At 42.9% G+C, this 17,318-nt stretch overlaps 1 protein-coding gene across 1 annotated transcript in view; it reads left to right on the top strand.

Moving 5' to 3' along the window:
• Positions 1–16,474, top strand: part of LOC118640315 (von Willebrand factor A domain-containing protein 5A-like) — a 41,254-nt gene extending 24,780 nt beyond the window's left edge. Inside the window, exons 16-21 of the mRNA XM_036277251.1 lie at positions 422–541; positions 4,067–4,192; positions 7,528–7,656; positions 9,820–9,941; positions 15,480–15,606; positions 16,199–16,474. Of these exons, the coding sequence (XP_036133144.1) occupies positions 422–541; positions 4,067–4,192; positions 7,528–7,656; positions 9,820–9,941; positions 15,480–15,606; positions 16,199–16,278 (704 nt within the window). The 3' untranslated portion in view covers positions 16,279–16,474. The remainder of the gene's footprint in view (positions 1–421; positions 542–4,066; positions 4,193–7,527; positions 7,657–9,819; positions 9,942–15,479; positions 15,607–16,198) is intronic.
• Positions 16,475–17,318: the final 844 nt, after the last annotated feature.

Raw genomic sequence — 17,318 nt, 5'->3', positions numbered from 1 at the left:
TGACAGCAGTGAGAACGTGAGGACAGAAGTCCAGGTGACGGTGAAGAATAATGATGTGTGTGGATGTGGCCTTGGGATGGAAGAGGTTTTCCATCCCACCTTCCTCACCTCTCGAGCCTGGCTGCTTGGGTCGTGGTACCTGGAGCAACCACCATTTGCGTAAGATAGAGGGAGAAAATATGTTTAGAAGGAAAAATTAGTTTTAAGTTCAGATAAATAGTTGGAGGAAACCTCCTATAATGAAACTAAAGATGCAATAAAAATCGTTGTCATGTATCAGGAGGACACCCAGCAGGAAGGGCTTGGAGGGTGCGGGTGTGAGGCTGACATAAATAGGATCATAAGTCTCAAATGATCAGGGCATGTTGCCCACAGCAAAGAGCAAAGTGCCTCAGTGTCAATGTCTACTGTTGTTTTTCAGCTGATCGAAAGATCGCCTTCTATGATCCTATAGCTGAATCCACGTCATACCATTGTACATCATACCAAAAGAATGATTTTTCTCACAGTTCCATAATAAACAGGACCCTGGGTTTTCTAGGTGAGTATCTTTCCAGGGACATTTTCTCACGGATGTTTGTCTGTCACGCATATAGGACAATTCAAACTTCCAGATCTTGGTTTTAGATCAAAGAAACCCAGGCCTTGTCAGAGGATTCCCCCTTGTCACGGCGAGGGCTCTTTTTTCCTCCAACAGGACCAACTTGGAAACTAACCATACATGTTAGATGGGCCTCAGTTTTCTTTCCTGATCAATGGGAACTGAAGAACTAATCTTCAATGCTATCTTTTGTGTTCTCTACCCAGGAGGTAATCTGTTCAAAAGGTGTCAGGGACAAGGAAAAATTTGTCCAGCCTCTACCTGGCAGGGTCCACCCAACTCCATTAGTCTACAATATAAGACACTGACACCTACCCCAGCGGAGTTTGGGATGAGCCCCTTTGCCATCTCAGCTTGCACACCTGGCCTACCGGCTGGGGCCCTCCTCTTGCGGAATTCACCTGCCACCCTGTTTGAGCCCCAGGTGCATTAATCATTCCTTTACATGTTGGGTTTGAAGGCAGATCATTTTAATGCTGTCTGGTGATTTTCTGTCACCAAAAGGTGTTCCTTGGTCATTTCATTGCCCTGTGTTCCAAGCAGCTGAGCTTCTCATGTGCATGACAAATTAAATCAGAGTACATTTTACCTCTGAGGGGTGCCTATTCCACTAAAATGGGCATAAAGTCAACTTATTTCTAATCTCCAATTTTTGTAGCAAGGGTTTATGGTGTGCAGTAGTTTAATTGTTAAATATATTTGTACTTGCTCCCTATTTATTCATTCGTCTTAGGTTTCTACTAAGAGAGGTCTTTGGGGTCTAAGGTGGATTCAGATCTCTGTACTACCAATTACTGTGGGGCTTTAAGAAAACTGATTAACTGTTCAGAGGCTTAGTTTCCTCAGCTGCACTACTATGTACCTTCTGGGGCTTTCATGAGAGCCTTCTTAATCTTATCCACGGAGTAGGTTCTCGGTTTGTGTTAGTTTCCTGTGCTGCCCTAAGACCCAGTGACTTGGAATATCCCCTCTCTAGCTTTCTCTCTAATAACCCTCTCACTAAAGTAGAAAGTAAAATTACCATCAGTGTTCTGCTGGTGAATTAGTCAGCAACTACTATTTGTAAAGGGAGCCATTCATGTGCCTTCTACTTTACATTTTCTCCCATACATCAGGCATTACTGTCTCCAGGTTACAGAGAAGTCTGAGATTTCTGGAGGTTAAATAATTTCAATTTTGAGTGTAGACAGAGCTGAGATTCAAAGTCTTAGATTAAGACTTTTGAAATTCAGAATCTTAGATTTTTGTTTCTATTAGTGTAGAATTTTTTTCTCGCCTACTAATTTTTAAGTGGCTCTCAGTATATCATCCCATAAGATGGATAGTCAAATATGAGATGCTCTCTGTGAAAATTCTGTGGTCTTTAGACAAGTTTTATACCACCAGGATTGGACACTTTACTACTACTTTTTTATGTGTGTTTTTATTGATTTTAGAGACAGAGTAAGGGAGAGGGACTGAGAGAAACACTGATTGCTGCCTCCTGAACACCCCCTACTGGAGATCTAGCTGGAAACTGGGCATGTGCCCTCACCATGAATCGAAACCTTAACCTCTCAGTGCATGGGGTGATACCCAACCAACTGAGTGATAACACTGTCTAGGGCTACACTATTTTTAAAGGTAGACTGTTAAATGCTTCCTTTGTATCTGATTTCTTTTGAAATATTTGATACTTAAAATTCAAGCTAAATATTTTTTAAAATATATTTTGATGGACTTAAGAGAGAGAGGAAAGGAGAGGGAGAGAGAGCTGGAAACATTGATGTGAGAGAGACCCAATGACTGGTTGCCTCCCACATGACCTTGACCAGGGCCAGGGACCAAACCACAACCAAGGTATGTGCCCTTGACCAGAATCGAACTGACAACTCTTTAGTCTGCTGGCTGATGCTCTAACCACAGAGCAAAACTGGCCAGGGCTCATTGAGCATTTTTATAACCAATGTTTGGAACTCTGCATCTAGTAGATTGCTTGTCTCCATTTTGTTTTGTTCTTTTTATGGAGGATTGTTTTGTTCTTTCATTTAAGACATGTTTCTTTGTCTCCTCATTTTGGCTGCCCCCATGTTTGTTTCTATGTCTGAGGTAGAGCTGCTATGTCTCCCACGCTTGATAGAGTGGCCTGTTGTATGTACTTGGTATTCTGTAGGGTCTAGTGGCACAGCCTCCCCATCCCCCAGGCTTGGCACATGAGGTGGCATACTCCCCATGTGGACTGTATACACCCTCCTATTGTAGCTGAGCCTTGATTGCTGTTGGCTCATCAATGGGAGGAATTGACCCCCAGGCATGTCAGCTGCAAGTAGTGACTATGACGACCCTGCATGATCAGTTATGTAGGGCCCACCCCACAGAACACAACTTACTTCAATGGGTTCTTGTGCCTGCTGAGTTCATCCCTTGAGTGTCGCTTGTAGAGGTGGTTGGGTGGTGATGCTCTCATGTGGTCTGAAGCTGTCCACTAGGTGCACTGGCTCTGGGGCCTCCCAGGAGGTTCAGGCCAGGGCCATTTACTTCCTTTGCTGTGTCCCAGGCCACCTAACATGAGCTACAAATTGATCTCCAGATGGCTGCCACTTGTGCTGAGCTTGGAGGTGCCCAGGAGAGTCCAAGCTGGGAATCAAGGCTGGCTGCTGCTAGTGCTGGACCTGGGGTAGAATGGAGGCTGAAGTCTTTTGATTTGAGCAGGACAAGAAGCTTTGAACTAGGGTGTTGAATTGGTTATCTATATGGATACTTAATCTCTCACGATTATGATGGGCTTTGCAATGAAGTGAAAATCTTTGACCTAGTTTTCAGATACTTCAGTGAATGATACGGACTGACCAAGAGATTGCATTGACAGCAGTGAGGATGTGAGAAAGGAAGTCCAGGTGACGGTGAAGAGTAATGATGTGTGTGGATGTGGCCACTGGGATGGAAGGGGTTTCCCATCCCTCCTACCTCACCTCTCAAATGTGGCTACTTGGGTTATGGTACCTGGAGATACTATCATTTTAGTAGGATAGAGGGGGAAAATATTTTTAGAAGGAAAATTAGTTTTAAGTTCAGACAACTAATTGGAGGAAGCCTCCTATAATGAAACTAAAGAAGCAATAAAAATCATTGTCATGTATCAAGAGGACACACAGTAGGAAGGGCTTGGAGGGTACGGGTGTGTACACAATAGAAGTGGTGACTAAGGCTGCCATGAATAGGATCATATGTCTCAAATGATCAGGGCCCTTTGACTACAGCAAAGAGCATAGGGTGCCTCAGTGTCAACGTCTACTTTGTTTTTTCAACTCATGAAGAGGACTGCTTCCCTGGTCCTGTATTTGAGTTCATGTCATATGAGAATATGTCACTTAAAGAGAATGATTATGGTCCCCATAGTTCTATGATTAACTGGAGGCTGTGTTCTCTAGGTGAGCATCTTTCCAGGAACATTTTCTCACCGATGTTTATCTGTCACACATATAGGACAATTCAAACTTCCAGATCTTGGTTTTAGATCAAAGAAACCCAGGCCTGTCAGTGAAAGCCCTCTTGAAATCGGGAGCACTGATTTTTCAACCAACAGGACCAACTTGGAAACTAACGACACAGGTGAGATGGACCTCAGTTCTCTTTTCTGCTCTATGGGAACTGAAGAACTAATCTTCAATGCTATCTTTTGCGTTCTCTACCCAGGAGGTAATCTGTTCGAAAGGTGTCAGGGACAGGGAAAAATTTCTCCAACCTCTACCTGCCAGGGTACACCCAACTCCTTTAGTCTACAATATAAGACACAGACACCTACCCCAGCGAAGTTTGGGAAGAGCCCCTTTGCCATCTCAGCTTGCACACCTGGCCTACCGGCTGGGGCCCTCCTCTTGCAGAACTCACCTGCCACCCTGTTTGAGCCCCAGATGCATTAATCATTCTTTTACACGTTGGTTTTGAAGGCAGATCATTTTAATGCTGTCTGGTGACTTTCTGTCACCAAAAGGTGTTCCTTGGTCATTTCATTGCCGTATGTTCCAAGCAGCTGAGCTTCTCATGTGCATGACAAATTGAGAAGAAGTACATTTTACCTCTGAGGGGTGCCTATTCCACTAAAATAGGCATAAAGGCAACTTATTTCTAGTCTCCAATTTTTGTAGCAAGGATTTATGGTGTGCAGTAGTTTAATTGTTTAAATATATTTGTACTTGCTTTCTATTTATTCATTCGCATTAGGTTTCTAATAAGAGAGGTCTTTGGAGTCTAAGGTGGATTCAGATCTCTGTACTACCAATTACTGTGGAGCTTTAAGAAAACTGATTAACTGTTTAGAGGCTTAGTTTCCTCAGCTGCACTACTATGTACCTTCTATGGCTTTCATGAGGGCCTTCTTAATCTTATCCACGGAGTAGGTTCTCGGTTTGTATTAGTTTCCTGTGCTGTCCTAAGACCCAGTGACTTGGAATATCCCCACTCTAGCTTTCTCTCTAATGGACCCTCTCATTAATGTAGAAAGAAAAATTACCCATCAGTGTTCTGCTGGTGAATTAGTCAGCAACTACTATTTGTAAAGGGAGCCATTCATGTGCCTTCTACTTTACATTTTCTCCCATACATCAGGCATTATTGTCTCCAGGTTACAGAGAAGTCTGAGATTTCTGGAGGTTAAATAACTTCAATTTTGAGTGTAGACAGAGCTGAGATTCAAAGTCTTAGATTAAGACTTTTGAAATTCAGAATCTTAGATTTTTGTTTCTATTAGTGTAGAATTTTTTCTCGCCTACTAATTTTTAAGTGGCTCTCAGTATATCATCCCATAAGATGGATAGTCAAATATGAGATGCTCTCTGTGAAAATTCTGTGGTCTTTAGACAAGTTTTATACCACCAGGATTGGACACTTTACTACTACTTTTTTATGTGTGTTTTTATTGATTTTAGAGACAGAGTAAGGGAGAGGGACTGAGAGAAACACTGATTGCTGCCTCCTGAACACCCCCTACTGGAGATCTAGCTGGAAACTGGGCATGTGCCCTCACCATGAATCGAAACCTTAACCTCTCAGTGCATGGGGTGATACCCAACCAACTGAGTGATAACACTGTCTAGGGCTACACTATTTTTAAAGGTAGACTGTTAAATGCTTCCTTTGTATCTGATTTCTTTTGAAATATTTGATACTTAAAATTCAAGCTAAATATTTTTTAAAATATATTTTGATGGACTTAAGAGAGAGAGGAAAGGAGAGGGAGAGAGAGCTGGAAACATTGATGTGAGAGAGACCCAATGACTGGTTGCCTCCCACATGACCTTGACCAGGGCCAGGGACCAAACCACAACCAAGGTATGTGCCCTTGACCAGAATCGAACTGACAACTCTTTAGTCTGCTGGCTGATGCTCTAACCACAGAGCAAAACTGGCCAGGGCTCATTGAGCATTTTTATAACCAATGTTTGGAACTCTGCATCTAGTAGATTGCTTGTCTCCATTTTGTTTTGTTCTTTTTATGGAGGATTGTTTTGTTCTTTCATTTAAGACATGTTTCTTTGTCTCCTCATTTTGGCTGCCCCCATGTTTGTTTCTATGTCTGAGGTAGAGCTGCTATGTCTCCCACGCTTGATAGAGTGGCCTGTTGTATGTACTTGGTATTCTGTAGGGTCTAGTGGCACAGCCTCCCCATCCCCCAGGCTTGGCACATGAGGTGGCATACTCCCCATGTGGACTGTATACACCCTCCTATTGTAGCTGAGCCTTGATTGCTGTTGGCTCATCAATGGGAGGAATTGACCCCCAGGCATGTCAGCTGCAAGTAGTGACTATGACGACCCTGCATGATCAGTTATGTAGGGCCCACCCCACAGAACACAACTTACTTCAATGGGTTCTTGTGCCTGCTGAGTTCATCCCTTGAGTGTCGCTTGTAGAGGTGGTTGGGTGGTGATGCTCTCATGTGGTCTGAAGCTGTCCACTAGGTGCACTGGCTCTGGGGCCTCCCAGGAGGTTCAGGCCAGGGCCATTTACTTCCTTTGCTGTGTCCCAGGCCACCTAACATGAGCTACAACTTGTGGCTGCCACTTGTGCTGAGCTTGGAGGTGCCCAGGAGAGTCCAAGCTGGGAATAAAGGCTGGCTGCTGCTAGTGCTGGACCTGGGGTAGAATGGAGGCTGAGGTCTTTTGATTTGAGCAGGACAAGAAGCTTTGAACTAGGGTGTTGAATTGGTTATCTATATGGATACTTAATCTCTCACGATTATGATGGGCTTTGCAATGAAGTGAAAATCTTTGACCTAGTTTTCAGATACTTCAGTGAATGATACGGACTGACCAAGAGATTGCATTGACAGCAGTGAGGATGTGAGAAAGGAAGTCCAGGTGACGGTGAAGAGTAATGATGTGTGTGGATGTGGCCACTGGGATGGAAGGGGTTTCCCATCCCTCCTACCTCACCTCTCAAATGTGGCTACTTGGGTTATGGTACCTGGAGATACTATCATTTTAGTAGGATAGAGGGGGAAAATATTTTTAGAAGGAAAATTAGTTTTAAGTTCAGACAACTAATTGGAGGAAGCCTCCTATAATGAAACTAAAGAAGCAATAAAAATCATTGTCATGTATCAAGAGGACACACAGTAGGAAGGGCTTGGAGGGTACGGGTGTGTACACAATAGAAGTGGTGACTAAGGCTGCCATGAATAGGATCATATGTCTCAAATGACCAGGGCCCTTTGACTACAGCAAAGAGCATAGGGTGCCTCAGTGCCAATGTCTACTTTGGTTTTTCAGCTCATGAAGAGGACTGCTTCCCTGGTCCTGTATTTGAGTCCATGTCTTGCCAGAGAATATCATTTGATGAGATTGATTATGGCCCCCATAGGACCATGATGAACAAGAGCCTATGTTCTCTAGGTGAGCATCTTTCCAGGGACATTTTCTCACAATGTTTGTCTTTCACACATATAGGTCCAGCCAACTCTTCAGCTCCTACTTATAGATCAGCAATGCCCAGGTCTATGAGAAAAAGCCTTCACAGGACAGGGGCTGTTTTGCCCATGGCGAGCAACTTGACCGACTCGGAAACTAACCATACATGTAAGATGGGCCTCAGTTCTCTTTTCTGATCAATGGGAACTGAAGAACTAATCTTCAGTGCTATCTTTTGTGTTCTCTACCCAGGAGGTAATCTGTTTGAAAGGTGTCAGGGAGAGGGAAAAATTTGTCCAGCCTCTACCTGCCAGGGTCCATCCAATTCCTTTAGTCTACAATATAAGACACTGACACCTACCACAGCGGAGTTTGGGATGAGCCCCTTTGCCATCGCAGCTTGCTCACCTGGCCTACCGGCTGGGGGCCTCCTCTTGCAGAACTCACCTGCCACCCTGTTTAAGCCCCAAGTGCATTAATCATTCTTTTACACGTTGGGTTTGAAGACAGATCTTTTTAATGCTGTCTGGTGACTTTCTGTCACCAAAAGGTGATCCTTGGTCATTTCATTGCCCTGTGTTCCAAGCAGCTGAGCTTCTCATGTGCATGACAAATTGAGTCAAAGTACATTTTACCTCTGAGGGGTGCCTATTCCACTAAAATAGGCTTAAAGTCAACTTATTTCTACTCTCCAATTTTTGTAGCAAGGGTTTATGGTGTGCAGTAGTTTAATTGTTTAAATGTATTTGTACTTGCTCCCTATTTATTCATTCTTCTTTGGTTGCTAATAAAGAGAGGTCTTTGGGGTCTAAGGTGGATTTAGATCTCTGTACTACCAATTACTGTGGTGCTTTAAGAAAACTGATTAACTGTTTAGAGGCTTAGTTTCCTCAACTGCACTACTATGTACCTTCTATGGCTTTCATGAGAGCCTTCTTAATCTTATCCACGGAGTAGGTTCTCGGTTTGTGTTAGTTTCCTGTGCTGTCCTAAGACCCAGTGACTTGGAATATCCCCTCTCTAGCTTTCTCTCTAATAACCCTCTCACTAATGTAGAAAGAAAAATTACCCATCAGTGTTCTGCTGGTGAATAAGTCAGCAACTATTATTTGTAGGGAGCCATTCATGTGCCTTCTGCTTTACATTTTCTCCCATACATCAGGCAGTATTGTCTCCAGTTGTAGAGAAGTCTGAGATTCCCGTAGGTTAAATAACTTCAATTGGGGTGTAGATAGAGCTGAAATTCAAAGTCTTTGATTAGGACTTTTGAAATTCAGAGTCACAGATTTTGTTCCTATTAGTGTAGATCTTTTTTTCTTGCCTACTAATTTCTAAGTTGCTCTAAGTATATCATCCCATATGATGGATAGCCAGATGTGAGACCATCTCTGTGAAGATGCTTTCTGGTCTTTAAGCAAGTTTCATACCACCAGGATTAGACACTAGATGACTCCATTTAAAAAAAAAAATCTTTGTATTGATTTTAGACAGACAGACAGGGAGAGAGAGGGAGAGAGACAAACACTGATTGGCGCCTCCTGCACACCCCCTACTGGGGATCAAGCTGGAAACTGGACTTGTGCCCTGACTAGGAATCTAAAAGTCAGCCTGTCAGTGTATGGGGTGATAATCAACTGAGCCACACTGGCCAGGGCTACACTACTCTTTACTGTAGACTGCTAACTGTTTCCTTTGTATCTGATTTCTTTTGAAATTTTTTATACTTAAAACTCAAGCTATATATATTTTTAAATTTGTTTTTTATTGATTTTAGAGAGAGAGGAAGGGAGAGAGAGAGAGATAGAAACATCAATGAGAAAGAAACACATCAATAGGCTGCCTCCTGCGGGGCCTGGACCAGGGCTGCAGATTAAACCTGCAACCCAGGTTTGTGCCCTTGACTGGGATTTAACCCTCGACCCTGTGATCCATGGGAGGATGCTCTAACAGGTGAGCCAAACCAGCCAGGGCCAAGCTATATTTATCTAGAATTTTTAAATATACCTAAAGTTATAAGCGTCATTTAAACAGGACTGGATGAGATTTCAAACAGCTCTCATGTCGGTCCTTTAGTACCCACATCTCTCTCCAGTTTTTGAACTTCTCAGTGCATTCCCCTCTGGCAGTACAACACGGGGTGGCTGCGTCGTCACACGGGAGGCAGGTCTCCCAGGGGACGGGCTGAGCCGGGGCTGGAAGGATCCGCTGAGCTCTGCAGTCTGGCTGTGTCTGCCTCCGAGTTCAGACCTCGCGCTCAAGTAGCCAAGGGGCTGGAGGCTTCTTCGTTTCTCATCCTCTTTCTTTTTTCTCTCCACCCCCAAATCTTTGAAGACGATCATCTTGTGCAGCTGATTTCCCTCCAAAACGCAGATGGGTCCTGGTGTCTGAATGAAGGTCTGGCCGTGGTTCTAGGTGTGAGTCTGGAAGAGATTCTGGCTGCGCTCCCTCTCAAGGTGAGACTCAGAGAAGAAAAAGGGGCATTTGCATTTTGAGAGGTCGGGGTCAGTAAAGAGAATTGGGGTGAATCACCTGCGGAAGGAGAGTACAGGGGATCATAGACTAAATAACGTCTAACGCGTGGAGGTGGAAGGATGCTTCAGGGTGGGTGAGAGCAGGAGGAACGGCACTGATGATCTGGCCAGTGGGAGCTGGGGCACGGCAGCGGGACGCAGGGACTCCCTTTACTTCAGCTGATCTCTGCCAACCATCGTAGTTACAGTGACTGTTCCCTGAGCAACTACTCTGTGCCACACACAGTGCTAAGCACTTAACATTCATAATGTTATTTATTCATCACAACAATTATAAAAGGTTAGTTTTATTTATGTTGCTGTTTATACATGTAGAAAGGAAAAGCCAGAGAAGTGTAATAATGTATCTAAGTTTACCTAGCAGTTAGGGGCAGTGTGGCTTCAGTTCCAGGACCGCAGACCTGTAGAACTCACATCATTGCTCCTCTTCCTAAGGAAGTGGTCCAGAAATTAGCCACATCAAAGTTAGCGAATGTGAAGTATAAACAGGAATGATCTAATTATTTCAAATGTGTTCAAGTCTGCCGATGAGGACAAATTACGTTCCAGAATTTCAAGGTAGCTTGCTCACTGAGATATTGTTATATGCAAGACAAATGCCAAAATGTGAAGGACAGTGTCATTTTGAATTTACAAAATGCGGAAGGTGATTAAATAAACTTCAGATATCCTGTCACTACAACAACCAGTACAGTATCTATTACTCAGATGTGGCTATTAAGCTCTTAAAATACAGCTAATGAAATGAGGAACTAAATTTTTTATTGAATTGAGGCATGCTATAACTATGAAACAAATTGTGATTTTAAAGACTTAACATATCAGAAATGAAAGAGGAGAAGTAACAACCAACACCACGGAAATACAAAAGATCTTTAACAACTACTATGAACAACTATATGGCAACAAATTCAACAATTAAGCGAAATGGACAAATTTCTAGTAACACACAGTCTCCCAAAACTGTTCCCGGAAGAGATAGAAAACTTGAACAGACCAATAACAACTAAGGAAATTGAAGAAGTAATCAAGACTCTCCCAGCAAACAAAAGCCCAGGCCCAGATGGCTTCACAGGGGAGTTTTACCGAACATTCAAAAAAGAACTAACACCCATTCTCCTCAAACTATTTCAAAAAATTCAAGAAGAAGGAAGACTTCCAAACACGTTCTATGAGGCCAGCATAATTCTAATTCCAAAACCAGAAAAAGACACTATGAAGAAAGAAAACTACAGGCCAATATCCCTGATGAACATAGACGCCAAAATCCTGAACAATATATTAGCAAATCGGATCCAGCAATACATCAAAAAAATTATTCACCATGACCAAGTGGGATTCATTCCAGGGATGCAAGGCTGGTATAATATTCGCAAATCAATAAACGTGATACACCACATAAACAAAATGAAGAATAAAAACCACATGATTATATCAATAGATGCTGAAAAAGCATTCGACAAAATCCAGCATCCATTTCTGATAAAAACGCTCAGCAATGTAGGAATAGAGGGATCATATCTCGACATAATAAAGGCCATATATGAAAGACCTACAGCCAACATCATACTCAATGGACAGAAACTAAAAACATTTCCATTAAGAACAGGAACAAGACAGGGATGTCCACTTTCGCCACTCTTATTTAACATTGTACTGGAAGTCTTAGCCACAGCAATCAGACATGAAGAAAAAATAAAAGGGATCCAAATTGGAAAGGAGGAAGTGAAACTGTCATTATTTGCAGACGACATGATATTGTACATAGAAAACCCTAAAGACTCCATCAAAAATCTATTAGACTTAATAAATGAATTTGGCAAAGTAGCAGGATACAAAATTAACATCAAGAAATCGACGGCATTCTTGTACATCAATGATGAACTCACAGAAAGAGAAACTGAAAAAACAATCCCATTTACCATCGCGCCAAAAAAATTATGATACCTAGGAATAAACTTAACCAAAGAAGTAAAGGACCTATTTGCAGAAAACTACAGGTCATTGAAAAAAGAAATAGAGGAAGATATAAAAAAGTGGAAGCACATACCCTGTTCATGGATTGGAAGAATTAACATCATTAAAATGTCCATACTACACAAAGCAATCTATAGATTCAATGCAATTCCCATCAAAATACCAACGACATATTTCATAGAACTAGAACAAATACTTCAAAAGTTCATATGGAACCAAAAAAGACCCCGAATAGCCACAGCAATCTTGAAAAAGAAGAACAAAGTAGGTGGGATCACAATACCAGATATCAGGTTATACTACAAAGCGACTGTAATCAAAACAGCCTGGTACTGGCACAAGAACAGGCATATAGACCAGTGGAACAGAACTGAAAACCCAGAAATGGACCCAAGGCAGTACGCTCAATTAATATTTGACAAAGGTGGCAAGAGCATACAGTGGAGTAAAGACAGCCTCTTTAATAAATGGTGTTGGGAAAATTGGACAGCTACATGCAAAAAAAATGAAACTAGACCATCAACTTACACCATACACAAAAATAAACTCAAAATGGATAAAAGACTTAAATATGACCCGTGAATCCATAAAAATTCTAGAAGAAAATGTAGGCAACAAAATTTCGGACATCATACGGAGCAGAATTTTCACTGATACATCACCTAAGGCAACAGAAATAAAGGAGAAAATGAACACATGGGACTACATCAAACTCAAAAGCTTCTGCACAGCAAAAGAAACAATCATCAAAATGGAAAGGCAACCCACTGTATGGGAGAACATCATTGCCAATGATGTATCAGATAAGGGGTTAATTTCCAATATATATAGAGTGCTCATACAACTCCATAAAAGGAAGACAAAGAACCCAATTAAAAAATGGGCAGAGGAGCTGAATAGACACCTCTCCAAACAGGACATACAAATGGCCAAAAGACATATGAAGAAATGCTCAACATCACTAATCATCAGAGAGATGCAAATTAAAACAACAATGAGGTATCACCTCACACCTGTCAGAATGGCCGCCATCAACAAATCATCAAACAACAAGTGTTGGCGAGGGTGTGGAGAAAAGGGGACTCTAGTACACTGCTGGTGGGAATGCAGACTGGTGCAGCCGCTATGGAAAACAATATGGTGCTACCTCAAAAAATTAAAAATTGAACTTCCATTTGATCCAGTGATCCCACTGCTGGGAATATACCCTAAGAAGCCTGAAACACCAATCAGGAAGAATATATGTACCCCCATGTTCATAGCAGCACTATTTACAATAGCTAAGATCTGGAAACAGCCCAAGTGTCCAGCCCAAGTGTAGACGAATGGATAAAAAAGCAGTGGTACATATACACAATGGAGTACTATGCAGCGGTAAGAAAGAAAGATCTCTTATCCTTTGAGACGACATGGAGGCACCTGGAAAGTATTATCCTAAGTGAAAGAACCCAAGCAGAAAAAGACAAATACCACATGATCTCACTTATATACGGAATATAATGAACATAACAGTCTGAGGAATACAGTAGATCCAGACACATGGAAGTAGGGCACAGACTGACATCCCTCAGAAGAGGTGATGGGGGGCTGGGGGGGTGGGAAGAGATGGACCACAGAACTTATATGCATGTATGCATGACCAATGGACATGGACAACTAAGCCGGGGATGGGGTGGAGGGGGGGTGGGGTGGGGGGTGCCAATGGCGTAAAAAGGTAAAATATCTGTAACAAAAAAATAAATAAAAATTCATAAAAAAATAAAAATAAAAAATAAATAAATAAAAAAATAAATAAAGACTTAACATAAAAAAAATGTAAAATATTTCATTAATACTTATTTTTATTTTAATTATATGTTAAAATGGTAACTAAATATACTAGGTTAAATAAAATATATTATTGATAAAATAATTATACCTTTTTATGTTTACCTTTTTACAGGAGGCTCCTAGGACACTTAAAATTATGTTTGAGTACTATATTTCTTTTGAAAAAATACTGTTCTAAAACAGATAATTACAAGGCTAATTTATAAATTTGACTAATGCATATAATGAATTTATAAACAGTTGAAAGAACATGTTAAGGATCATGAAGTTCTACCTTGGTTTCATTGAGAACAAGTCATGTCAGACTAACATGTTCTTCTTTGACGTGGTATCTTGGCCAATAAATCAAGGGATTGAAGAGCCCTGGTGTATCTGAATTTCAGTAAGAGATTTCAGTTTTTCTTAATGATTAGTATATATGCTGATTACAAACTAGTTGAAAACCCACAGTACTGAATAATGAATTTATTCAGACTTAAAACATATTCAGACCCACCAGGCTCTGAATTCTCTGGCAGTTCATATTTTCGATGAATATTTAGGTAAAGATACAGACCAATGGTCTCCTATTTGTATATGACAAACTTGCAAAACAGTGTGATGGACAAGAAAATCAAGATCCTAAAAGACCTGAACAGTGACTTGAATTAAAAATAAAATTAGCAGAAACAAATATGCTAATTTTCCTTCTAAATTCTCAACTATACAGTAGAGAATAGAAGCAAGGTGACTGAAGAGTGCTTACACATGCAAGTTTAAGATTTTGGAGGACCGGAAACATAATATGAGTCAGCGTATTTGAAACGTGAGTTTTAAATTAGTTGAGAACAATAGGACTGTCAGGAAAGCCATATATATCACATAATTTATAGAATTATATTATTAAAAATTGTTAGAATTTTATAAGTACATGTTCCTCCAGATGTGACCATTTAAAAAGATATATTTCAGAAATCACTGTGTTTGTTTCTCTGCAAGGAGAACAAACAGGGATCCTTATTGCTTTGACATAAATCCCTTTAAGGGAGAATTCAGGGAACTGAGAATTGTGATCTGAAATAAGACTGCGCAGAGGACATGGTGGTATTTCCAAACATTAAAGGTCATGGTATAAAAAAAAAGAGGAATTTCTGTTCTTGGACGAGACGTTCTGTTGAGCTATATGAGCAGTATGACAGGAATCAGAATGTCTGGTCTCCAGTCCCAGCTCCATCATGTGCTAGAAGACCACCTTGGGCAAATCATTTCACTTTTGTATGAATCAGCCTTCGCTCTTAAAAACGTGGCTATTGATAATTCTACATTTTTGTTATCATTTTGGCGAGGGTTCCCATAAAAACATGAGCATGCTTTAGAAAATATAAAGCAACTGTGCATATGTTTTTGTTTGTTTTCATTGTAATCCCAGCTGGCTGATCCTTGTTGGGGTGTTTCAGGAGTTTCAAGCACTGTCCTGGTGGTTATACTGGATTCCAAATGTAAAACCTTTTACCCTAAGACCCAGTGGATTGTTGCCCTGAGGTCTAGGGCCTGGCATTATGCCCCGGAAGTCATAAGGGAGGTTGGGGAGACCAGGTGACCTCACTTGGTAGCCGCTCGGGTGCAGGTGAGTGAGGCGAGTGGAGGCCTCAGGGAAGCCTCTGTCTGCTGCAGGGCGCGGACACCTCGGGCTGGGCCACGGTCCTGGCAGTGCTCTGGCTGCATGGCAACCGTGCGGACGTGAAGTGTGAGTGGGAGCTCCTGGAAAGGAAGGCTGTGGCCTGGCTTCACTCTCATGCAGGTAGGAGCACGATCCTAAGGCCCCATGTCCTTCCCTCCTTAGGAAGCTCGGCATCTCTCCAGACTTTGAGCCTCCTGGCCCCAGAGAGGGGAACCAAGAGAGAAACCCCATCGTCCTCTGACCCGACCTTCCAGGCCCAGACGTTTTCGGGTCCCCAGCTAGTTCTTCCCTTGGCAGGATGAGGGTGCAATGCTAAATTGGGGGAGGCGGGGACGTGTCTAAGGAAGGAAAGGGACATGGATGGGAGTGAGAATCATGAAAGGGATGTGAAGGGGCCCTGACGCCCTCTCCCTGGCAGCAGTGTCCTGAGCGCAGGGCTGTGCTGGGAGCATTTCCTCCCGAGTGTCCCACCTCCCTGCCGCTGGGCTTCCTGGGCCAGAGGAGAGCCAGGGAGTCTGGGCAACGAGAAGGGAAAGTCAGGGGCAGTGAAAGAAGATCACAGCAGGGTCAGGGGAGACGCCCAGGGAGGGTCAGGGGCGACGCCCAGGGACGGTCATGGGAGACGCCCAGGGAGGGTCAGGGGAGATCTGGAGAAAGGCGTTTACTGGCACTGTTGTCCCTCAGCCCCGATGTTCCTTTGTCCTCCTAACAGGCGCCCACACGCATGCGCTTGTGAAGGCTGCTATTGATTTTCTGAATTCCTCTGTTGATCCTGCCGTTTTTGCCCCGTGAGCATACCCATCAGCAATGCAAGTGCCTCTTTTCACGCTACTGTTTTCTCCTTTACACTTTCTTCTGCTGGAATGTGTTTGTATTTTACACCCACGCTGACAGTTTCTTGTCATAAAGGTAAAGGATGCCCACCCCGCCTGCCCTCTGTGTGCCAGGCTCCCTGCGGCTGTGGCTTCCTGTCCCCACATGTGCCATCTGCCGCGGGGCGTGGCCCCAGAGCCTGCTCCCTCTCTTGGAGGGGTTCAAGGGCAGTGAGGTTCCTCCTAGGTTTTTCAGAGTGACAACATGAAAAGCAAGTGACAAGGGCTCCAGACTGGAGAGTGCAGACCGATGTTAGGGAATGCCTGAGGGAGAATGCTCTGCATTATTTTGTCCCTTCACTGTGGCTTTTATGTACCTGTGAGGACAAGACTGGGGAGCTATACGGTTTTCTATCTGAGATAGGATGAAGAGTTGGAGGGGAGGTTGAGAGCCAACACTGAGATTAATATGACCTCAAGATGACAAAGAGAGAGACTCAAGGACCCACCGTGAGAGCTGGCCCTGTGGGGACCTTCTTGAGTGGTTCTGATTGGGTTTTGCTACCCTACTGCATTCCTTCCCTCTCGCCGCCTATAGCTGAGTCATGGCTGTAGGAGACAGATATTTCTTCTTACTCAGGACACAGCTAGGAAGAGGGCAGTAACGGAATCCTCAGTCCTAACCGGAACCGTGCGGCCTCTGGACCAGGCTCTGTTGGTGGCTAAGAGAAAAGCAGGTGTAGAGGCAGCTTTGCCTGAGACCCGAAACCTGGGTCACTCACCCCCAGAGACAGGAAGGAGCTCCCCATGATCGTTTCTGACCTTTATGTCCCACATACTCAGTCCCAGTGGAAATGACCCTATTTGATGTATTGTTCCTTAAAGCATTGTTGTATCAATAATAAAGTGACTCTCTCTGCACTGCACTGTGTTGTACCTGATCTTTTGTAGATTTATTCATTGAACCTGCATTGGATTTCTCATCCCTTGTTTCCCTCCCAACTTTTCTGATGCCTCCAG

Source organism: Molossus molossus, unplaced genomic scaffold (genome assembly GCF_014108415.1).
Source record: "Molossus molossus isolate mMolMol1 unplaced genomic scaffold, mMolMol1.p scaffold_m16_p_22, whole genome shotgun sequence".
NCBI lineage: Eukaryota > Metazoa > Chordata > Mammalia > Chiroptera > Molossidae > Molossus > Molossus molossus.
Note: the sequence above shows the minus strand (reverse complement) of the source record. Positions and strands in the feature narration are given on the sequence as shown.